This window comes from Cynocephalus volans, chromosome 9 (genome assembly GCF_027409185.1).
Source record: "Cynocephalus volans isolate mCynVol1 chromosome 9, mCynVol1.pri, whole genome shotgun sequence".
Classification (NCBI taxonomy): Eukaryota; Metazoa; Chordata; class Mammalia; order Dermoptera; family Cynocephalidae; genus Cynocephalus; species Cynocephalus volans.
The window spans coordinates 85,556,913-85,582,741 of NC_084468.1; the positions used below are offsets into that span (position 1 = coordinate 85,556,913).

The 25,829-nt window shown below is 34.2% G+C and overlaps 1 protein-coding gene across 6 annotated transcripts in view; it reads left to right on the top strand.

Annotated features, from left to right (window-relative positions):
- The window catches only part of RAP1GDS1 (Rap1 GTPase-GDP dissociation stimulator 1), a 133,596-nt gene extending 109,997 nt beyond the window's left edge, over positions 1-23,599 (top strand). For 4 of the 6 annotated variants that reach the window (XM_063107601.1, XM_063107604.1, XM_063107603.1 and 1 more), the window contains 8 exons: positions 2,320-2,463; positions 2,909-3,040; positions 3,902-4,036; positions 5,000-5,125; positions 5,899-6,038; positions 14,688-14,814; positions 18,334-18,462; positions 21,904-23,599. In XM_063107601.1, the coding sequence (XP_062963671.1) occupies positions 2,320-2,463; positions 2,909-3,040; positions 3,902-4,036; positions 5,000-5,125; positions 5,899-6,038; positions 14,688-14,814; positions 18,334-18,462; positions 21,904-22,031 (1,061 nt within the window). In that variant the 3' untranslated portion in view covers positions 22,032-23,599. The remainder of the gene's footprint in view (positions 1-2,319; positions 2,464-2,908; positions 3,041-3,901; positions 4,037-4,999; positions 5,126-5,898; positions 6,039-14,687; positions 14,815-18,333; positions 18,463-21,903) is intronic. The other 2 variants (XM_063107602.1, XM_063107605.1) reach the window with 1 other exon arrangement.
- Positions 23,600-25,829: the final 2,230 nt, after the last annotated feature.

Genomic DNA, 25,829 nt, shown 5'->3' on the forward strand with positions numbered 1-25,829 from the left:
GGTTTGTGATCAGAAAGGGGAATGCACTGAGGGGCTTCCTGGGTTGTTGGCAACTAACTTATTGATCTTAGGTGATAGATACATAGTTATTTTGCTTTCTGAATGATTAAGTTTAACATGTATATCTTATGCATTTTTCTGCACTTGTGGGGTTTTTTCACCATTAAAAAGTTTTTAGGGCCAGGCTGTGGCTCACTTGGGAGAGTGTGGTGCTGATAACACCAAGGCCATGGCTTCAGATCCCTATATAGGGATGGCCGGTTAGCTCACTTGGGAGAGCGTGGTGCTGACACCAAGTCAAGGGTTAAGATCCCCTTACTGGTCATCTTTAAAAAAAAAAAAAAAAAAGTTTTAAAATACATATACATATATATGTAATCCATACATGACACAAACATACATGTATACATTCATACATACAGATGAAAACAGTGGTGATAAAGATAGATGTCCTTAGCCAGAATGGCACTGGCAAATGTGCTGGGATGTCTGCTTTGGCAGAATGCCTTGCTAATCCTAATTAAGACAGTTTAAGCCTCCTCCATATATTTGTGATTACAGTCAAACTATTAGAAGAGAGATCTGTAAACTTCAATCTTGATACATTTTGAATTTTCTAAATGCTTTACGTCTTATTCTGTAGGGAGAAATTTGTTTTTCATCACATTGGTGGTTTGTCAAAATGAAAATTTTATCATGTCCTTCAGTCAACTTTATGCTGGAGAATTACCTGTACTTGAAAATACATGTTTTTATTTTTATTTCTTTTTTCTCCTCCACCTTCACCTCTGTTTTACAATTGTGCAATGGATGGAATGATACCTTTGAAAACTTGTTTCCTTGCCATCCTTGGTTTTCTTGGTGTGCAAAGGAGAGTGAGTCCAACATTATACGTTGGGATTTGTATAGTTCAAGTTTTTTAGTATTTTTAAGACTTTTTTCATCGTGGTTTTCAATCCTAGTCACCACACATTTCTAGCCCTAGCATTCTGTAACCAAGGAAACGCCCTACTTACAGCATGGCACAGTGCAAGTGTACCTTTTAAAGAAATATCCCAGATTGAATATTCTGCATATTCTGAGATAATGTTCAAAAGAGATCAGTGACCCTGGTAATAGATAAAAACTAAATTTTACACGTTAAAATTGCCTGAAAGAGAAAGTCTTAAGTATATATATTTTAAAAGTCTTTTTCCTCCCATATGACAAGCCGAAACTGCCATTGCTGTATATGTGTGCATTTATAGCTTAGGAAAACCAATGACTAAAATAAATTCCAACTAAAAAATAAAATGCAAATTAAAAAATTTCTGTGTAGCAAATGTATTTCCAAAGTCAGTTGATCAGCATTTATCTTTACAAGGAGTATCAGGTAAACCCAAAGCATTGAGATAGGCCAGTTTAGGGAAAAAAAAAAACAGATGAATAAGGTGTATCTACTTTAACAGGAGACAGATATGAATGTAAATATAAAATCTTCAACTAAATAAGTGCTATAATGAAGAATATTTAAGACATTAGGGGTGTAATAAAAATTGATTTGATGTGGAGATGGGGTTTCCAATGAAGATCATCTTTAAAAATATAATCAAACTGTAAATTATGTCTCTGAAATACCTTATTTTGCCGGTTAGCCATCAGAGAGCTTCAAAGTTTTTTTTTTCTTTCAACTTTTATTATGAACATTTCAAAACATATTCAGAATTGGAGAAATTTAGTATAATGAATGAATTTAGTATGGTGTATCTATCACCCAACAAAACTTCAAATTAATGAAAACCTTAAGTGCTTTTTAAAAACATGATTTTTAAAGTTTATAAAGTTATAGGTTTAAGTATCCTAGAAAAATAACATCTATACAAATATGAATCCAAATATACCAGCAGTATAGGTTGAAATTTATTAATAGCTCTTTACTTTTCAATAACTTTGTATTTAAGACCCATTAGTGGATATATTTTAATTTTATTTAACAAGTATGTGAGTTATAGGCATATATAATATGGCATATTTTATAGTATTGCCTTTTAAACATGAGCATAATATCTAGAATAATAGTAGAGTGATATTATTTGCCTTCAGAGCAGAGAATTGATTTGTTTAGGCCATGAAGGTGACATATATTCAAATGGAAAAATGAAATAAAGCTTTTGTGTATTTAAGCTGCGCTGTCAGATATTTCATTTTGAAACTCAAATGTTTGAAGGTGTTATATCTAAATCATGTATTTTCTTGATTTCTTAAAATTCTTTGTAATGGATTGGTTATACCAGAGCTTCTATTTTATCTCATATTTTGATTGCTCACATTGTTCTTTAGATGCTATTAAACTACAGCTGGTTGAAGCAGGCCTGGTAGAATGTCTACTGGAGATTGTTCAGCAGAAGGTAGATAGTGACAAAGAGGATGATATTGCTGAGCTCAAAACTGGTTCAGATCTAATGGTTTTATTACTTCTTGGAGGTGAGTTGTAATTTATGCTGGCCAAAGAATGTTCTTGTTAGAATTTTTAAAATTTATTAAGTGTCTTCTGTAGATACTATACTTAGCATTTTCTCATTTCCCTATCTTACATCTTGTTAATGTGTTGATTTTGAAACCTTAAGCACATCATTGACAGAACCATAGATAATGAACCTGAAAAAGAGGAGTCTTGGCTATCTTCCAGTATTTGAAGAGCTGTCATACAGAAGAGACAGTTGTGGCTCTAAGGACTAAAAGATAGATGGCTACTTGGGACTTGGACTAGAAAAATTCTAAACTCTATTGTCTAGTCTCTAGTAAAAGTTTATTAAAAGGAGTCATTTTCCCATTATGATCTTAGTAGTTTCTGAGGAATATAGTTTCCCAGTTGGATATTCACTTAGAAATATCAATTTGTTTAACTGTTTGTTTCATTTACCTGCAGATGAATCAATGCAGAAATTATTTGAAGGAGGAAAAGGCAATGTGTTTCAAAGGGTGCTTTCTTGGATTCCATCAAACAACCACCAGCTACAGCTTGCTGGAGCATTGGCAATTGCAAATTTTGCCAGAAATGGTAAGCATATTAGCTTCTCCTTTGTAAATCAAATGTTCTACATTTTTTCATTTTTGCTTTGCCATCACATGTACTAAAAACTAGAACAGTTCAGAAGTTTGTGTAGTATGTATGTATGCTACAACCTTAATTTTTTAGAAAAGTCACTATAAATATTTCAGATTTCTAACAAATTACATATTTTATGCAATAAACTAAATTCCTAAACTCCTAGAAACTCAGTGTAGAACTCATCCTTATAATGTAGCTAGGAAATATGGGTTATTTTTCTTTTTGGTTTGGTTTTATTCTAATATGAACTGTCAGTATATAGTATATTATAATGGCTGACTTATACCATTTTTACTTCCTTCTTTCTGGGAGTAACTCCTTAATGATAAAGTCAAGAGCGACAAAATATTGATAATTGTTGAAGCTAAATGTGAGGTAAATAGTGGTTATTGTAATTCTCTGCTTTGTAAATGTTTGAAAAATTGATTAAAAATAATTAAATATCAGCCATGATAACAAAAGATAGAGTACTGTCACTGTAACATTGGCAGAACACAGCATGTACTTCACAATAAGTGAAAAATACTGTACATTTTAAGCATGTAGTTTCTACTTATCTTCTGATATGTTATCAGGCTCTAAGCTAGGGATTTTTCTGATTTTTAAAGTTTTACTTATTTTAAGAATCTTTATAAACAGACTTCTCACTCAGTAAGCAGAAGAATCTATAAATCTGATGGGAGAAAGAGTTGGAACTCATTTTTATACAGCTCCATTTTCCCTAGTGTAGATAATGGGCAGGCATCAGTATTACAAAATGTGTGTAAACATTTTTAAAGAGGAAGAAAAAAATGCTTTTGTTTTGTTCAGATGGAAATTGTATTCATATGGTAGACAACGGAATTGTAGAAAAACTTATGGATTTACTGGACAGACATGTAGAAGATGGCAATGTAACTGTACAGCATGCAGCACTAAGTGCCCTCAGAAACCTGGCCATTCCAGGTAAGACTTAAGAATAGAAGGCAGCTAGTAGAAAATAAAATCCACCATTTTGGAAAGATATTTACTGTACATGTGTGATTATGAACTTACTCTGACCAAGAAAAGGAAGAAAATTGTCTTCAAAATGTTCTCATATATTTTACTAATAAATGGAGATTATATGTTAAGTTTTCTGAGACTGTACAAGAATAATCTTTGCCTTTGTTCAGATTATTCAAATATTCTATTACCTTTTTTGAACTCTTGGATTTTCATCATATTGTAAAGTTAAGCTTTTTAAATCATCTTTAGTTGAGGTAAGATAATGACATCAATTTATAGAGTCCACTGAAAAGTTACTTTTTAAGTTTTTTTTTTTCCTACAAGCAAACATATAATTTTTAGAAATAGCCTTAATGTGTCTTTGGATTAAAGACTTGTAGCCATGAAATCACATTATCATGGGAAATAATACAGAAAATAGTTGAAACTATTCTTTTAATCTACTTTGTAAAAATAAATTTCTAATTAGGTGAAATAGTATAATCATATGAAGATCCAATCCATATGAATTCACTTTGGTTCATACAGCCTATTAGTATTGTTTATTAATGTCTATAATATTTATATTAATACAGTTGGGTCAAGAATAGAGATAAAGAGAAACATTAAGGTATTGTGCTTTTTGTAAATAAGAAGGCAGCATTTTCAGATTTCCTCTACACATTATGTCTGTGAATGTTTTGAGATCAAGTTTAAAAAGCCAGTAAGTATGATTTTGTATGTTATGCTCCTGTAGACAGACAGGATACTTACACATACACACACAAACCCATTCTTAAAATTAACAGAAAAGTAACAGGATTGTTTATAAATAGGAAAATATAACATGGGCACATTTATTGAGATAAATGTGTCTTGAATTGTTTATCATCAAGAATGTTAGCACCATTTTAACCATAATCTCTTTCTCTTTCTCTCTAGTTGTAAATAAAGCAAAGATGTTATCAGCTGGGGTCACAGGAGCAGTTTTGAAATTTCTTAAATCTGAAATGCCCCCAGTTCAGTTCAAACTTCTGGGAACATTAAGAATGTTAATAGATGCACAAGGTAAAAGAAATGCTTTCCCAAGTTGTATTTTTGGTTTGATAATCTTACTGAACCTCTAGTTGAAAAATGACTTGTTTATAGCTTTCAGGGTTATGTAATCATAAAAATAAATAGCAAATAAAAGGTAAAAAGAGATTGGTTCTTGAACCTCATTTATTAATTCTTAAGCTTGTCATAATTGACTTTAAGTGAAAAGTATATTGCATTTATCTTTATTAGTACATATAGTCCTGGTTTTAGGGTGGTTTATTATCAGTTCCTGAGGGGTTTTTTTGGTTTGGCATTCCATACCCATTTTTATCTTGTCTTCAAAATCATGCTTCAATACAGTGACACTCAAAAATTTTTTTTATTTGTTTAGCAAACAGGAAGAACATTTTTCTATTTGCAGAGACAGCAATGAAAACAACTCCTAGGAATGAATTATATTTATTTACTTCTTTCTAAATTCTAAACCCTATTTTATATTGATTGCTTAGAGTCCTTTTAAAAACCCTTGTTACAGTCTGCCAGAGGACTAATAGACTACCAGGCTTAACCAAAATTGTATGAAGTGGTTTGTTTTTGTATTTTGTATGAAAATCTATAACTTCATAGAAAAAGCCAAATAGCCCATCATATAAGGAGTATTTGCAGTTCTTTCTTTAATAAAATTGTTGTGCTGTGTTTTATAGGCATGTTATTTTCCTTCACATTCTTACATCTTTAGCAATTATTTCAACTGATTGCCTATCAGTGATTCATTCCTTTGTGGATGGCCTTCTTTCCTATAGCAGAAGCTGCTGAACAACTGGGAAAAAACGTTAAATTAGTGGAGCGTTTGGTGGAATGGTGTGAAGCCAAAGATCACGCTGGTGTGATGGGGGAGTCAAACAGACTGCTCTCTGCCCTCATACGACACAGTAAATCAAAAGTAAGTTCCAGAGGAAACCATTCGTTAGAAAACATTAGAGTGGCCTTTTTCAAAACCCAGCATCATAGATCTTGTATTATAAGCTTGCATTTTTATGTATTTATACATAACTACATTAATCAACAATTCTGAAAAAAAATTACTGAAAATTGGGCTTTGTATTTAGTTCTATTTTGTAACATTTACGAGAAAGGCTTTGGAATCAAACAGAGATGGGTTCGGATTTTATTGCTACCATTTAAGTGGACAGGTCTCTTCGTATCTCAGTATATAAATATATAAAAACTGGGATAATACCTACCTGAAAGTGTTGTGAGGATTCAGTGAGATCATGAATGCAAAGTGCTCAGCTGGCACCTGGCACATAGGAAGCATTCAATAAATGGAGGTTTCTCTTGCTGCTGCTGTTATTTTTACCACCACTACCACCATTAACAGCATCACTGTCAAACATTTTCTGTGTGCCAGGCAGTGACTATGCTAGCTAGCTACTGATATTTAGAAATTAAATGATATCTAGATAATGTGTGATGCCAGACTCACAGAGTTGGACAAAATCCGTTCATATGGTAGTGTCCAGCCTGGTAGGTGTCTGGCACATGATAGGTAACCAGTGAATGAACAAATGGACTATTTTAAAGATCACAGTGGTGGGGACCCAGGCCAATAGTTCAGCAGCTGATTTAATATCTAGATAATGTCTTTTATTTTTTTATACCCTCTTTTCAAAGGTGATCTTTTTGATCATTTCACTTGCACACCTTCAATAGTGATTGTATATGAGAAGAAATTCAGTTCAGAACGCAAATCTAACAGATATTTTCATTTTATTTATAGAACAGATAAAAAAAAAGACAGCAAGAGAAAAAGCTTAAAAGTAAAGGTATTCCTTGACTTGTGTTAATTTCTTTCATATATATAATTGACCTCGCCATATTAGCTATCCCAGCTAGTTAGCCACAGAAGTATTCTTCCCTATCAGATGCTGTATCTTCAGATCTTTCCCTAGGGAAAAGCAGCTGTTAACCAGGACCTTCCTATTACCACTCTCACCCAGACCAGCCCATACATTTTCACTGATACCAACACAGGACCAAGTAGTATGTTGGCAAGATGGAAAGTATCAAGAAATAATATCAAAATGACCTCCTCTGGTACCCCTTTCATCCCTTCTCCATCATCATTGCTTTCTCAGGCCCATTTGTTCTTTTAACAGTTAATATTTAAGGACTTGCAGTATAAATGTAATAAAATATAGTGCTACTTTAAAGGAATTAAATGTCTAGTGACAGGATGGATATAAAAACAGTCAGCTAAGTTCAGCGTTAAAACCACATATACCATTCAGGTGTAACATAGAGAAGACACAGACCAATGATGTCTAGGTCTGGATGGTGTCATGGAAGGAGTGATATTTTAGAGGTTAACTAGGGAATCTCTCAGAAAGAGAAGGGAAGGGAAAAGGAGGAAAGGACGTTGGCAGGCAAAGACAACAGTTTGTACAAAAGCACAGAGATGTAAAACAGCATAGTTTTAGAGTGAAATTGCAAATAAAGCAGTATTGCTGAAGCACAGACTGTGTATAGGCAGTGGCCAGAGAGGATGAGAATTGGGGATTAAGATTAATTATATGCCAAGTTAAGATATATGGCTTTGATTCTGTAGAGAAGTAGGAAGCTCTTAAAGTGTTTAAAGCAGAAGGTGCCATTATTTGGTTTTCATTTAGAAAGATGTCTCTAGGGTCTAATGGGGGCAGGGAGAACATTTAGAAAGTTACTGCAAAAATATACATGAGAGATGATAAAGGCCTGAATTAAGGTTTTGGGTTGAGCAATTTGAAGTTGCTGATATTTAACCATTTTTGACACACACAAATTTTACATGGTTTGACCAATCAGCAGTGAGGATGTAAGAGAAAAGAAGGACTTGAGAGAGATATAGGTAGTAGAATTGACAGGATTCAACAGTAGGATTAAAGGAGGATGTGGTTTTAGAGATAATTCCAGGTTGGGTTATCATGCCACTCACCAAAAATAAGACACTCCAGGAAGAGGTGCAGCTAACACTCCCTAACTTGCTTACTCCCAACCCAATCTCCCAGGCTTTTTGGAGTCTTTATGCTTAATCCTTTGCTCTATTCCATGAAAATCTCATCAGTGGTTTAAAATTTAGGCAAACCATAATTCTATTAACTAGATTACAAACAATAGACACACATTTCTGGCATCTGAATTTGGAACTCTCAGATAAATTCCTGTCACCCGTGGTAGTAAGGCAGGCCAATGAAGCCTTGATTAATCCAGTACCTCCAATTACCTTCATTACCTTCAGGTACTGTAACTTCATTTCAGAATCAGCTAACAGAATTATATGAGAGTACTTCAAAAAGCTCATGAAAAGATTAGTACTTTCTTTCAATTCTGTTTTTCCACGAACTTTTTGAAGTACCCTTGTATAACCAGACCATTAGTGGACACAAAAGTGTGTCCACAGGAAGATGCATCCCAACTTCTTAAATCAAATTTAGGAGCTAACACTATTTAAATGCTGTAATATTACGTTTAAATTTGAAGATTTTGAGGCTTTTCTGTGAATTTCATTTGTCATAGATTTCCCTTTCCTTCATCTAACCTTCCACTTCTCCCTGCCCCACCAAAAAAAATTTTGAGGGGTACTCATTAAGCATCCATCAGCATGCAGATTCTCTGAAAGAGGAGAAATATGGCATGGTACCTTTGTAGGGGTGTGTGTGTGTGAGAAATATGGCATGGTACCTTTGTAGGGGTGTGTGTGTGTGTGTGTGTGTGTAACAAAAGCACCTTGAAATTATATAGGATTGCAGTTTTATAGTCACATTTTAACTTTAGGTTTACAATTCATTACACAATGGCTATTTTTTCCTTTACGTATCTTTCTGCATTGAGAGTATACTGCTAGAAAAGAAGCAATAGGAACCTTCATTCACATACTTTAATGATCAGAAACATAAGGTGTGTTCATCGCATTTGTTCCAGGTCAGAACTGTTCATTTAAATTATTTTTAATTTTAACCAAAATTAAAGTGGAATCAGTGACTAATTTTGAGCAGCATTTCTCAAAGTATGTTCTATCAAATAATAATTCCAAGAAATGTTCCACAAAGAAAAAGGATTGTATGGTCTGATTCATTACAGAAATAGTGCATCCTTTTTTTGCCTTTGGGAGTCACAGCACACATTAGTACTATTCTAAAGAAATCTCGTCAACTTCATTTAATCCACTGATTCCTTAAGTATTTGACCCTGGATCCTTTTTGCAAGTGGCATCTATTAACATTACACTAGACATACTTTGGAAAATGCTGTTCTGCACAATAAGAAAAAAATAAAATAGTGCTGTTCTGGAATAAGCTTTTAAAATAATTACACACTAGGTACAAATTTGTTAAATTCCTATAGGTCCTTAACCAACTGTTGTGAAGCACAGCTCTCTGTTTGTGTTATTCTTAAACTTTGAAGATTATACACCTTTAAAATCACCCTGAATTCTAAGAGCTCAACGCTCCAAAAGTTTGCATTCATTTGCAAAGTTTCACATTGCTTAATCATTTCAGCCATATGCAATGAATTTCTGTGCTCATACCACTGGGTAAATTCACACCTTCCCTTCAAAAAGTGCCCTCACCTAGAACTACTGACCATCTTACTGGACCTTTCAACTGCAGATACCAAAAACAGGAAAAGAAATATAGTTTGCCTCTTCATTAGGAATATTAAAAACTTCCTCTTATCAAAGTAGGTACTTTACCTTTTAAAACTGTAACATTCTTCATCAGTTATCAAGCTAAAAACTTGTTTAAACAAATGCATTTAGTCTTGCACTCATTCAGCCAACAAACATTTATTTAAATCCCATACTGAGTAGGCTTTATGATACAATGTTGAAAAAGACAATTTTTTTAAGATGGCTCACCAACTCAGAGGCTACGCCAGCCTGCAATCTTATAAATTGATTATTTCAAATCCAACCCCATTTCAAAACCTTCATTCTGATCAACATTTTTATTATACAGTTTTCAACAGAATCTTGAGCTGGGTCTATTTCATTTATCAAGGGCAAATTGACTATAAATGCTAAATAGGTGAAATTTTTAGCATGGATAATTTGCTTTGGTTTTATATGTAGCAAAACTTAGCTTTCCGAAACAAAACCCCTTGAGAAATAGTACTGTAAAATAAAACATTGTCTCAAACTTTGAAAAACATCACCAGAATTTTTGCAACTTTGCAGAGACATCTAGGGTTTAGAAGGACTGTCTAGAGAACTGTTTCATTGTTTATATCTACAGTGTATTTGTTGTAAATGAAATAGTTAGAGAGAAGTTAAAATAATCTCTAGATTAGTTTTAGAAGTTTATTGGTTAAAATTATTTGTAATTCTCCAGATGAACCTTCTCACTTTGTGAAGTGGTACTAATATCCTTCATTAAAAAAAATAATAATAATATATATATATATATATATATGTATATCTTGAAGTTAAAACATAATCTTATAATACATTCATAGAGCCTCTTCAAATCATATTAAATGACTGCCCGGGCATGCCACTATGAATTTAGTACATATACTTTTGCATTGACCACATTTGGTTAAGAACAAGGTCCCAGTAGCCAAACTGCCTGGATTTGAGCCTGGTCTTTATCACTTAATCATTGTCTGACCTTGGAAAAATTCATAACTTAATCTGAGCTTCAATTTCTTCATCTATAAGCTGGAGATAATATCTAGCTAATGGGATTTTTCTGCAAGATAAAAATGAGCTATTATCTATAAGCTACCCAGTACAGTATAAAGCATATAGTTGTTGCTCCATAAAGGGTAGCCAGCAATATTATTATATTCTTTTTGTCTCAATGACACAAGTACAATACTTTATTATCCTTCTTCACACATTCTGTTAGGCAAAGCAACTCCATTGAGTAGCTATTCAATAAACATTTGCTGAAGTTGTTGGAGAGAGAGCAGGCATTTTAAAAGGAAATATTCAGATATCTGTTCTGAAAAAGTGAGATGGAAAAGAAGCTATGCTTGGACTTAAGGGGGGCACTGTTCATTTCTCAAGTACAAATTTCCTTCGTTCATTCTCTGTTCTTCCTTCACCTACAGTGGACTTTTCAGGGTGAATCGAAAAATAGAGGATGAAGTAACAGTCCAAGGACCTTTCCTAGGTGACTACCTGTGTATCTATTAATCTTTTTTGATCTTCTTTACTTAATAAGTTCTTTTGTGATTTTTATAAAATTCTTTACTAATTTTAAGAATTCTGTACCAGTTCCAAATAAAGTCATCAAGTAAGCAGTAAATTGGGAGGTTAGAACAGGCTTTAAAAGATAGTTTCACATTTTCCAAAAGAAGTTGATGGGAAAAGACTTACTAGATGCCAGAATACAGCTATTATAACTCAGTTCTTGAACTTCATTGACTTAGAATGTTTGATCGCTAAAGTTTAGGTGCAGAGTGAAGATATCGTCTATAAATAGTTTTCTTAAAAGTTTACATAAGATAGGATAAAGGAAACCTTTTTTCAAATTTTTTGCAAATTAATTTGAAAAATATTTCTAATTACAGTTAGTTTGTGTCATTGAAGGTAACTCAGTCTACTCCTTAAAATATCCAGAGCTTAATTCAAATTACTAAAAGTAGTGCAAACAAGCAAAGAAAATTACATTAAAAATATTCTATAATTGAAACTTCCCACTAAATCATATTTAGTCCAAGAGTCCTAAGGCAACAGAACCCTAAGTGGGATGAAGACAAAAATGGGTACTAGCCATAAATGTGACCATTATTTTTTTCATCTAACTTTTGCCAGATATTTGGGTTTTTTCCCATGATTTCAGACATTTATCATTTCTTTGTGTTAGGAGCATTTAAAATCCTCTTTTCTTGCTATTTGAAAATATACAATGAATTGTTGAGTATAGTCAGCCTGCATGGCTATAGACCACTGGAATTAATTCCTCCTATCTAGCTATAATTTTGTATTCATCAACCAACCTCTCCCAATCCTCCCTACCCTTTCTCCTTCCCAGCCTCTGGTAACTACTATTCTACTCTCTACTTCTGTGAGGTCAACTATTTTAGCTTCCACTTATGAGTGAAAACATGCAGTATTTATCTTTCTGTGCCTGGCTTATTTTGTTTAACACGGTGCCCTCCAAGCTCATCCAAGTTGCCGCAGATGACAGGATTTTACTTTATATGGCTGAATAGTATTCTGTGTGTGTGTGTGTGTGTATATATATATATATATATATATAATCCATTCATCTCTTGATGGACACTTGGGTTCCATATTTTTTATCCATTCATCTCTTGATGGACACTTGGGTTCATTCCATTATCTTGGCCATTGTGAATAGTGCTGTAATAAACATGGGAGTGCAGACAGCTCTTCAACATAACTGATTTTCTTTCTTTTGGATATATACCTCGTAGTGGGATTGCTAGATCATATGGTAGTTCTTTTTTTAGTTTTTTGAGGAACCTTCATACTGTCTTTCATAATGGCTGTACTAATTTGCATTCCTATCAACAGTATATAAAAGTTCCCTTTCTTTGCATCCTCACTTGCATTTTTTTTTTCTTTGTCTTTGTCTTTTTTTCTGGCAGCTGGCCAGTGTGGGGATCAAACCCTGGACCTTGGTGTAGTCAGCACTAAGCTCTAACCAACCGAGCTAACCCATCAGACCTATTTTTTGTATTTTTGATAGTAGCCATTCTCACCGGAGTGAGATGATACCTCATTGGGGTTTTTATTTTTATTCCCTGATGATTAGTGAAGTTGAGCATATTTTCATATACCTGCTGGCCATTTGTATGTCTTCTGAGAAATGTCTGTTCAGCTCATTTTTGATCAGCCCAGTTTTTGATCAGATTATTTGCTTTTTTTGCTATTTAATTGAGTTCATTGTATATTCTGGATATCAATTCCTTTTCAGATGAATAGTTTGCACGTATTTTCTCCCATTCTGCAGGTTGTGCCTTCACTCTATTGATTGTTTCCTTTGCTGTGCCGAAGCTTTTTAGTTTGATATAATCACATTTATCTATTTTTGCATTTGTTGCCTGTGCTTTTGAGGTTTTTTTAATGAGGTCTTTGCCCAGACCAATGTCCTGAAGTGTTTCCCCTGTGTTTTCTTCTAGTAGTTTCATAGTTTCTGGTCTTAAATTTAACTCTTTAATCCACTTTGAGTTGATTTTTGTTTATGGTGAGAAATAGGGGTCTAGTTTCATTCTTTTGCATATGGATATCCAGTTTTCCCAGCACCATTTATTGAAGAGACTGTTCTTTCTACGATGAATGTTCTTGGCATCTTTTTGAAAATCATTTGGCTATAAATATGTGGATTTATTTCTGGGTTCTCTGTTCTGTTCCACTGGTTTATGTGTGTCTGTTTTTATGCCACTACCATGCTGTTTGATTACTATTGCTTTGTAGAATATTTTGAAGTTAGGTAGTGTTATACCTCCAGCTTTGTTCTTTTTGCTGTAGATTGCTTTGGCTGTTCTGGGTCTTTTGTTCTTCCAATACAAATTTTAGGATTTTTTTCTATTTCTGTGAAGAATGTCATTGGTATTTTAATAGGGATTGTATTCAATCTATAGATTGCTTTTGGTAGCATTTTTACAGTACTGATTCTTCCAATCCAGGAACATGGGATATTTTTCCATTTTTTGTGAGTCCTCTTCAGTTTCTTTCATCGGTGTTTTATCGATGTCCTTGTAGAGATCATTCACCTACTTGGTTAAATTCTATGTATAAATCTATGTATTTTATTTTCTTGTAGCTATTGTAAATGAGATTGCTTTCTTTCTTTTTCAGCTAATTCATTGCTGGTGTACAGAAAGATATTCTTATATATGCTTTTCATGTGCTAACTTTGTAATTATTACAAAAACTTATGAGATATACAGTTATATTATCTCAATGACACAGATGAAGTCACTGAAATAAGAGAAGTTGAGTAATTTCTTCAAAGTCAGTGTTGGTGCTGGGATTTATTGAAGCCAGCGCCCACTGCCTCCTCTGCCACAGAGACAGGACAGAGCTCTAGGAACCATGAGAAATGAAGGCAGACAAAGAATTTTGATTTAAGTTCTGCTTAGTCCCTTTGCATATATTCCAGCTCTCATTTGTCAGATTGAACCAAGAGGCAAAGGTGCTTAAAAAAAAAAATTATGAAAACTTTACCTGGGGCATCTGGAGAACAACTACTTGATACTATTATAAAAATTTTAAATGAATTTTTTTTTTTTTTTTAATTTCAAGTTTTATTCTCTTTTGTTGATCTTGAGGTAGGTCAACATTTGGAGTAATGACACTTTTATTTCTTTGGCTTTGGTAGCTTATAGGCCCCTCTGTTCCTTGATATGAACTACAATGGTCTTTTCCACTAGGCAATTTAAGTTCTCATCTTTTGCTAAACTTACTTAAAGCTAAAAGCTTTTCCCTTTTCTTCCATGAAGGAAAAAAATTTATAGTTAAATGTAGTGATTCATACAGGATACTGTCACAAAAACATAACTTAACAATGAATTGATTGATTGTAATTCAGTTTATGTTTAAAATTAAATTTTATAATCCTGTGATATTTATTTATTGTAGGATGTAATTAAAACCATTGTACAGAGTGGTGGCATCAAGCATCTAGTTACCATGGCAACTAGTGAACATGTGATAATGCAGAATGAAGCCCTTGTTGCTTTGGCACTAATAGCAGCGTTAGAATTGGGTAAGTACCCAGTGACAAACTTCTTTTCTCCTGTTTTTATCTTGGGTGAAAGGAAGCACAGGAAAGAAATTGAAGTCAGACTGAACCTTGACTGGAAGCTTTTTGCCAGTGTGTGTCTGTACCTGTATCTGAATATATAGAAAATCATATAGGTTGTTACCATGGCTGTTCACTTTGGTTTTGCTTTTGATAACATTTTAGGGTGCTGCTTTTGGGTCAGTTTATTTTTAAATAATATTTCAAGTTATAGCCACTTAGAAAATATAGAGAACGTTTTCATCAGGCTTCACAGAGAAACCAAACATTTAGAATACAACAGCAAGTGAAGGGTCTGCTACTCTTCCAGTGACCCAGACTTCTTCCATCTCTGCTGGTTCTCTCTACTACTCATTCTCTCTTGCTGATCTCCTTCTCTAATCACCATAGTTTTTATTGGTTTATAGCATTGCCTTCACTCTAATTTCTCATCTTCTGTGTCACTCTTCTGTGTGTTTTGAATTCAAAACTCCCGACAAGAAGAGTCTGAATGATTCCATTGGGCAGAATTCTTCATGAGAAGCTAGCTCATAGACATCTATCTTATAGGTAGCAACTTTTGGCTCAGGAACCAACCCCTAATACAGTCAGCCAGGTACAGTATCAGAGTCACATGGCCTGTGGTTAAGATTGCTTTACACAAAAGAGGACTATAGACTTAATAGGTGTGCCCTGTCTAGTTCAAAGCCATTTGGGTAAATACTGTTAACTGATCACCTCTTAATTCCCACTGATGATTTATTTTTATAATTCTCACAGTGAGGCAAGTGGACCCACCAACCCCAATCCCAGGAAGGAGAAAGCAAAACATAAACATAGTTTATCTTCCTCCGCTGTCAGATTTACTTAGTTTTGGGATATGAAAGATTTGAATTTTTGTCCTCTTCAAGAGTTTTGAACTTTGAAACAATTTATAATTATAAAAAAAAATCATAGGTAAACTGTAAGTAGGATGTAAAATTTGCTTTAAAGAAGATAGAAGACTTCAAGAACATTTATGCTTATATTCAGTGAATTTTGTCTATGATTAGAGATGTTTTGGAAGTCAGTTGTTGTCCTGGCTTAGCCTGTGATTTCCCATGTGGTTTTAGTAGATTATGTGAGTCAATCTAGAAGTCCAGATACCTTTAGGTGGGAAGACTATGAAAGGGGTGGGAGTCAGTGGGGACACCTGTTACTAAACTGGGGTTTGTGCCCTGATTTTAAATGGCTCAAAGTGATGGAGCAATTTCAGAATATCCTTGGTCTCCCAGCCTGGGGTAAATCTGGTTCTGTGCCTTTCATAACTAGTATCTTTCAAACAAGCTACAATTTCTTCAGCTTCCTGATAGCTGAACATTTGCCTGGGTCTGGTCGCCTAACCATAAAACTGTATGAAATGACAGTACATACTTATATTTTTGTTGTTGCCCAGTGTTTCCTAAGCCCCTTAAGCTTAGGATATAAAAATAAGCCCATACTACTATTTGATATGATTAAGGAATTATCGTTATAAGTTTTTTGCATAATACTATTAAAATAGCATTTTTGAGTCTTTTCTCTCTCTCTCTCTCTCTCTCTCTCTCTCTCTCAGATGATTGTTGGTTCACGTGCAGTTGTAAGAAATAATATAGAGTGATCCCTTGTACACTTTTTTCAGTTTCTACCAATGGGAACATTTTGCAAAACTATAATAAATATTTTAACCACTGATATAATTTACCTATCTTATTCAGATTTCCTAGTTCTGTACTCATTTATGTGTATGCTATGTTCTACATAGTTTTATCACTTGTGTAGGTTTGTGTCTCTTCTACCACAGTTAAAATACTGAACAGTTCCAATACCACAAGGATCCCTCCTGTTACCCATTATAACCGCACCCATCTGCCTCCTACACCTATCTCCCACCTTGTCCCTAACCCCTGGAAACTCACTAATCTTATCTTTATTTCTAAGTTTTTGTCATTTCAAAATTGTTAAATAATTTTAATCTTATAGTATGTGACCTTTTGGGATTGACTTATTTTTGCTCAGCATAATTCCCTAAGAGTCATTGAATTTGTTTTGTGTATCAACAGTTCATGACTTTTTATTATCACCTGTTGAAGGGTATCTGGGCCGACTCCCAGTATGGGGTGTTTAAAATAAAAGCTCCTGAGCTGGCTGGTTAGCTCAGTTGGTTAGAGCACAGTGCTAATAACATCAAAGTCAAGGATTCGAATCCCTATACCCACCAGCCACCAAAAAGAAATTAAAAAATAAAAAAAGCTGTTATGAACATTTTTGTACAGGTTTCTGTGTGCACACAAATTTTCTTTTCTCTAGAAGCCTAGGAGTGTTCCAGAGGGGCTATGTTATTTTACATTCCCACCAGCACTATATGAGTGATCCAGTTTTCTCTGCATCCTCACCAGCATTTGGTATTGTCCCTACTTTTAATTTTAGCCATTCTGACAGATATGTAGTGATATCTCATTGTGGTTTTAATTTCCATTTCCCTAATGGCTAATGATATTGAACATCTTTTTATGTACTTATTTGCCATTTGTATTTTTTTCAAGTCTTGAGTTTTAAGATTTCTTTATATGTTGTAAAAGCTTTATAGTTTTACATTTTACATTTAAGTCTTTGATCCAGTTTGAGTAAATATGTGTATGAGGTTTAGGTAAGGGTTTGTTTTTTATCTTATGGATATCTAACTGCTACAGCACCATTTGTTGAAAAGGCTGTCTTCCTTCCATTCAGCTGATTTTGTGCCATTGTTAAGAAAAATCAATTGCTCTGTCTCTAGGACTTCAGGAAAAGTAAATCAGTTGAGCATATATGTGTGGGACTATTTCTGAGTCTTCTATTTAGTCCCTTTGGTCTGTGTGTGTGTCTATCACTCCACCAGTGTTACCACACTATCTTGATTACTGTTGCTGTATAGTAAGCCTTAATATCAGGTAGAGGAATTCCTCCCACTTTATTCTTATCAAGATGGGTTTAGCTATTCTTACATGAAAAGCTATTTAGCTTTTCATGTAAATTTTAGCAAAATCTTGCCTATTTTCTACAGAAAATCTTGCTGGGATTTTGATAGGAATTGCATTTGAGTCCTTATCTTTTAAAGATACATACTGAAATATTTGGAGGAAGTTGTGTGATTTATAAGATTGGCTCCAAAATAATTTGGGATGGTTGAGAGCATATGGATGAAACAAAATTGGCCATGATAATTCCTGAAGGTGGTGATGGTACATATTATATATTATTATACCATCTTTTCTGCTTTTGTTAGTGTTAAGCCTAAACTCCTGAGATGTCTGTTGAAATCTAGTTCTATCTAGTCTTTCACAAGATCTGAATTTAATATTACTTATCTAGGTTATTATTACTTATCAGAACCTTTTGGAAGGTTTCACATAGTCAGTTTCTAGAAAAGGAAGCAGTGTTTAACCTGATGGTACCAGGTGCATATACAGTAAATATAACTTATATGTTAATTGTTTCATATTCTAGGCACTGCTGAGAAAGATCTAGAAAGTGCTAAACTTGTACAGATTTTACACAGACTTCTAGCAGATGAGAGAAGTGCTCCTGAAATCAAATATAACTCCATGGTCTTGATCTGTGCTCTCATGGGATCTGGTAAGTATTTCTTCTTTTGATATCCATCAACATATTGTTGACATTAAATATTAAATATAAAATTATATATAGTAAATGGTCATTTTGGGTTTAAAAAAATTAGAAATTTGTTTATGTAAGATATAGGATTGTTTTTACACTGAAAATATTCCCAAAAGATCTTTACTGTAATAGAAAACATATAGAAAATATAGGCAAAAATCAGTGTTAAAAAGTTAATGTTTTTTTAACTCTAAAATGTTATTTTATGTAAAGAACAAGTTCAGATTTTTGTATGCCATGATATTAGCTAAGGAATTTATTCAAGAAATCATTGGCATATCTTGGTATATGTTTCATGGACACATGAAAAGAATGTGTATTCTGCATTTATTGGGTAGAGTAGTCTATAAATGTCTATTAGATCTTGTTGGTTAGTAGTGGTGTTGAGTTTCCTATATTCTTCTTGATTTGCTGACTAATTGCTCTATCAGTTGTTGAGAGAGGGGTATTGTCTCCAAGTATAATTGTGAATTTGTCTATTTCTCTTTTTAGTTATATCAATTTTGCTTCACATATTTTTCAGCTCTGTAGTTAGATGCATACACCTTGATGGATTGACTCTTCTATCATTATGTAATGTTTCTCTCTGTCTGATTTGGGGGGGGGAGTTCTCTAAAGTCTACTTTATCTGACATTAACATAGCTACTTCTGCTTTCTTTTGAATAACATTCACATGATCTTTCTCTACCCTTTTAGTTTCAATCTGCTGCATCATTATATTTGAAGTGAATCTCTTGTAGACAGCATATAGTTGGGTCCTATTTTTTAATCCACTCTGCCAATCCCTTTTAATTGGTGTATATAGACCATTTAATGTAATGACTAATAGGTTATGCTTTAAATCTGCAATTTCATTTTTTGTTCTGCTTATTCTGTTTCTTGTTTCTCTGTTTTCTTTTTCTGACTTCCTGTGGGTTGCTTGAACATTTTCCTCATTTATAATTGCCTTAAGTATTTCCTCTACATACATTTAGAATCATATTAGTCAGTGTTACAATTTTTGTTTTGACCACCAAACATAATTCAGAAAACTCTTAGAAAGAACATTTATTATATTTACCCATAGCTTTGGATTCCTTTTAAAAAAAAAAAAAAAAAATTACTCCCTTTCTATTTAGAGAACTTCCTTTAGCCATTCTTTTAAATTAGGGTTTTCCTTCATTTGAGAATGTCTTGATTTCCCCTTCATTCCTGAAAAGTATCTTCTCCGGATATAGGATTCTGGGTTCATAGTTCTTTTCTTTCTGCACTTGAAAAATGTGGTCCATGCAAGCTTTATTGTATGTATGTGTTGTTTTTAGTTTATTTTCTCTCTGTTGTTCAGATCGAGTAATTTCTATTGTTCTGTCTTAAAGTTGACTGATTATTTCCTCTGTCTCCACTATTCTAAGGTTAAGTATCAAATTTTATTTCAGTTATTTTATTTCTGAGTTCTAAAATTTCCTTCTTTATATCTCCTATTTACATGCTGAAACTTTTTTTTTTTCCCATTTGCTTCAAGCATGTTCATTATTGTTGAGGCATTTTTTAAATTGTGGTAAAATATACAAACACAAAATTTACTGTTTCGACCATCTTAAAGTGTATAGTTTAGTGGCATTAAATACATTCTCATTGCTGTGCAACAATCACTGCCATCCATCTCCTGACCTTTATCATATTCCCAAAGTGAAACTCTATACCCGTTAAAAAATAACTCCCATTAACACTTCCCCCCAGCCTCTGGCAACCACCATTCTATTTTCTGTCTCTGAATTTGACTACTCTAGATACCTCATACAAGTGGAATGATAAAATATTTGTCCTTTTGTGTCTAGCTTATTTCACTTAGCATAATGTCTTTAAGGTTTATCTGTGTTTATCATGTATCAGAATTTAATTCCTTTTTAAGGGTGAATAATGTTCCACTGTGTTTATATATCACATTTTATTTATTCATTCATTCATTTATTGATGGATATTTGGATTATTTCCATCTTTTGCCTTTTGCAAATAATGCTGCTAGGAACCTTGGTATGCAGATATCTCAAGTCCCTCTTTTCAGTCCTCTTGAGTGTATACACAGAAGTGGTATAGCTGGATCATATGGTAATTCTATGTTTAATATTTTGAGGATCTGCCATACTATTTTCCACAGTGGCTGTACCATTTTACATTTCAGTAATGCACATAGGTCTCAATTTCTCAACATCCTTACCAACACTCATTTTTTGTTTTTTATAATAGCAATCCTGATGAGTGTGAGGTAGTATCTTATTGTGGTTTTGATTTACATTCTCTAAAGATTAATTATGTTGGGGATCTCTTTATGTGCACATTGGTCATTTGTATATCTTCTTTGGAGAAATATCCAAGTTCTTTCCCCATTTTTTAAATCAAGATTTTGTTGTTGTTGAGTTGTAGATGTTCTTTATATGTTCTGTATATTAATCCCTTATCAGATATATGACTTGCAAATATTTTCTCCCATTCCATGGGTTGCCTTTTCACTCTGTGGAAATTTTAATTTTAATGAAATTTTAATGAAGTCCAGTTTTCCTATTTTTCCTTTTGTTGCCTATGCTTTTGGTGTCATAGCTAAGAAATCACTGCTAAATTCAATGTCGTGAAGTTTTTCCCCTATGTTTTCTTCTGAGAGTCCTAAAGTGTTAGCTCTTACAGGTTTTTGCTCCATTTTGAGTTAATTTTTGTATATGGTGTAAGGTAAGGTCAAACTTTATTTTTTTTGCATGTGGATATTGAGTTTTCCCAACACTGTTTGTTGAAAAGACTGTCCTTTCCTCATTTAATAGTCTTGGCACCCTGTTGAAAATCATTTGACCACATATGTGAGGGTTATTTGTGGGCTCCCTATTCTATTCTGTTGGTCTTTATGTCTGTTTTTATATAAGTATCACACTGTTTTGATTATTATAGCTTTGCTGTAAGTTTTGAAATTAGATAGTGTGAAACCTTCAACTTTGTTCTTTTTTAAACTTGTTTGGGAAATGCAGAGTCCCTTGAGATTCCATATGAATTTTAGAATGGATTTTTCTATTTTCACTAAAAAAAAGTTGGTTCTAGTTTTATATGTCAGTCTTATTAAAATGAACTGTGTTTAATTGTAACTCATTAGTCTAATCAACCTTAGACTATAGAACTTGACATCCAATTTATCTTTATAAAAACGTGCAAGTAAAGTTTCTCTGATTTTTTTTATTATAATACACCCAAAAAAGGACATTGTTAGATTTCTATTATGTCTTTTTCCACAATTTTTTCCTATAAAAAGAGCTATTTTTCCTGTAAAAATAGCTCAGCCTCATCAAAATAAACATTTTGGGTATATGTTTTAGAAAGATTGTATAGTAAGACTAGAACAACCTCACAGAACCTGTTTTCTTGTTTCTGTCTTTCAGAATCTCTACACAAGGAAGTGCAGGATTTGGCCTTTCTAGATGTTGTCTCCAAACTTCGCAGTCATGAGAACAAAAGTGTTGCCCAACAGGCCTCTCTCACAGAGCAGAGACTTGCTGTGGAAAGCTGAGAACTGCCTCTCCCTGTTACAAGGCATCATCCCATCTCTGATTTCCCCTTTGTCCTCCATCCGGCTGCCTCTTCCAATTCATTCTCTACCATATCACTTGTGCATGCGTGTAATGTTCCAATACCAATTGAAGAACTGCTGTAGGTACCTGCCTAATAAGATTTCTAAACACATAGTTAGTGTGAACATTACTTTGTCAAAAACACCCATAACCGTTCTCTTGTATTCCTGTTGCTTGATCTACATTAAGTAGAATGTGCATGTTGTAGTCCTATGATGATGTAAACTTGGTACTACATAATGACTTGCTCCTCACACACGGTAAACTACATCATAATGTGCTGGTAAATTAGAAACAAACAATGCAGCAGGATCTGTCTAGCTTATTAAAGATGAAATTGAATAGCAAAAATAGCTCCACTTTTTGGTGCTTGGGAAGCACAGTGACCAAAAAAACTGTTTGGCTGCTCATTCATTAGTCTTATCTACTAATGTCAAACCCATGGAACCTAGAGTTAAATAAAATTCCAGTGCTCTCACTCTTTATCCTATGGTTTCTGCTTTTTCCTAATTATGTAGACTACTGAAACTGCCACAATTTGGCAAGACTTCCTGAGGTGTCTGATTTCCTATTTTAATTGACTGTGATCATAGCCTGATGTTGAAAACATTTGTAGTTTTCAGTGTGAAACTAAGGGATTTAAAAATCCCTGTTATACTAGAGCATTTGGGTTTTGCCTATATTTTAGATTTTAATATATGTACAGTTTCACCTCAGAACTTCTTCTATGAGTAGTTAATTTAGCATTGTCTACCACTTGTCTTTAAAAGTCACTGGGAACTTGTTTTCAACTGAGGAAACTGAGTATAACTCACTGGAGGGTATTTTGCTGTTTTTTCTTCATTCAGCATGAAAGCAAGAAGTTTCATCTTTCATAGTACTTTCAAATCTTATATTAGAACTAGCAGGGCATAGGAGGAAAGATGAAGAAACAAGTTTGTCTAAAGTAAAAGGAAGTCAGGTTATAAAAGCCATAGTAGCCAGTCCACTTCATTCTGCAGATGGCCTCATACTAATCAGTTTCCCATCTCCACTTTCTCATTGAGAACTGCAGGAATCTTAAAGGCTATAAGAAAGCCAAAATTCCCAAGACGAGAAGACCCTCTTGGCAAAATATAGTATACTCTTCACTGCCACTACCACCTCCAAATGGGTGTTTAGAGCTTCAGAACATAATCTTTGAAAATTAATCAAAACATCCCTGTGGCCTACCTGCCTTCTCCCCATACCCAAGTTTTTACCGTTACTGGCCTAAAAGGCAAAATGGGCTCCAGTATGAAGGACTGCAGGACAGTAGAAAGGGCTGCCAGGGAAATGACAGGAGCTCCTTCCTCTCCAAGATGAGATGCTACACACCTCTTGGGTGACCTGAGTTGGACATTTGTCTCTAAAACAGCCATCAGTCAAGAAAGTTAAAACCCTAATGGAAGTAAAGAATCTTTTGAGTGATTATTCCCTTTGATGTCCAAATAAGGGACTGTTTGAGTGCTTATGCTACACTTGCTGTAAGAATGATCTTTATAGTCTTTCTCCTGGGCTGGAGAGTAGACTATATTTTATTATAGGTTTTGAAAGACATCTGTAATGTTGCATAATAGATTGTCCATACTAATAACTTAATAAATAAATAGTATATTGAACTGTAATGGCATCATTTGGTTTGTTCATATATTTTACCTATATTTCCGGCTCCTAGAACAGTGCTTGTCATTGTTGGTGCTCATTAAGTACTTGTTGAATGAGTGAATGAATTCTTACTTCCATGAAGTTTCCAGGCTGCTTGAACTGTTAGAGAATTTGAGATTTAGATAGTTTGAGTTCAGAAAAAGAAATTTTTTGATAGGATCTGTCCCTATTGAAAAGCATTATTATAAAGAAAACTTCAGCACATATATAGACAATTTTCAATTTTCAGGATTAGGTTTAAAAAAAATAGCTAGATTTTTTTTCTTTTATCTTCATCAAGAAAGTATAAAGCCTAATCCTCTCATGCTTTGAAGCCTCTTATTTTTGGCTTTTGGATTTTTAAAGTTATATAACTTTAGAGATCTTCATTAGATTTTATCTTAATTTTTTAAAGGCTTAACCCAGGCTTCCAGTATACTTTAAATGTAACAATAGAGCTTTTCAAAGCTATATCATCTATTTTCAAGTATAATTGAGAGGTATTACTTAATATTGTAATAGTTACCTTGCCATTTATTGATTCCAGGAATCAATTTTCCTAAAGGAAAGAAACTCTGGAGGTATCCTCAAATTACAGACAAAAATTAATATTTATATGCATGCTTATTTTGAATTTTATAACCATATCTTCTTTAAAATTGGCCTCCCTTCTAGCCAAATGCTTTTTTTTTTTTTTAAAGAGCTGCCATACAAAGAATAGAGTCAATCCTGATGGGTAGCTGGGTGCACCCCTACCCTCTGGGAGTCCATGTACTGACATGAAAAACCCCTTCTCCTTTAGGACCTTTCACAGTGTTCCCCCACTGTCAGCATCCTCCTACCACCAGAAGGACCAGAGAAGGGCAGCACCTCTGACCTTGACCTCTTGTCAGGGAGATTCTGCTCAGCTTCTTGGTGCTTAGTTGCTCTATGTACAGCATAGGCACATGAGACAATACCTAAAATGACTCAGAACTTATGAAGGAGGGGAAAATTGACTGGTATCTTAAGATAATATACAGGCATGTAGATTGCAACCAAAAACAAGAAGATAAGGAATTGCAACATCGGGGTGAACAACCAAGAGAAAATATAGAGTAGCTTTGACTTCAGACCCATCTTTGTAGGGACCCAAAATAGTCCCATTTCAACTGGAGCCAACCACCAGTAGACACTTCCTACACCCCACCCTCCCTTTAAGTTTCCAGAATGCAACCCACTCTCCACCATGCTTCTCCTACAATGACTTCCTTTTTTGTGTAGGTAGGAAAAGTAGGGGAGGAGTCATTAACATTCCACTGTTTTCACCCATGCAGTCTCATCCCCTAGGACCCAGCAGAAGTTAGAGGAAGTGACACAGCAGAGTGACCGTTTAGCTTCATAATACCCTAGATTAATAACTATTTGATCCTCTGCTTCCCCTCTCCTACCTCTTGCACTCTTGTTCCCCTCTCAGATAATTGTGAAATGCAGTGACTTCCCCTGAGCCATGAGAAGTGGGAGCAAGATGTGTACTGACCTAAGAAAGCATCTGATGAAAATTCATTTCCTGTTAATATATAATGAGAGATTAACCATGCATTTGTATGTTTATAACCTGATTTGACAGTCACTTGTCTATAAAAAGCATACTTTGTGGCTAATGTCTGATGCAAAGTTTCAGAATGATGTTCTGGCATGCTTTCCCACAGTAATTGCTGTGTGTGTGTGTGTGTGTGTGTGTGTGTGTGTGTGTGTGTGTGTGTGTGTGTGTGTCTGGCATGCTTTCCCACAGTAATTGCTGTGTGTGTGTGTGTGTGTGTGTGTGTGTGTGTGTGTGTGTGTGTGTGTGTGTGTGTGTGTGTGTGTATTTTCATAGTTAACTTATGCTGTGTGTAGCTACATCCTTTCCCCCCGCCCCCCCACTTATACAGTGAGAATCTTTCATATTACTGAGAACTCAGGAGGTTTTTTATAAACGACATTTTCAATGGCTGCATATTATATGCACATATAATTTACTGAACATTTTCCCCACATCTGGATATTTAAAATATATTTTGAGTCGAACCCAAATGCTAAGTTGTGAGCAT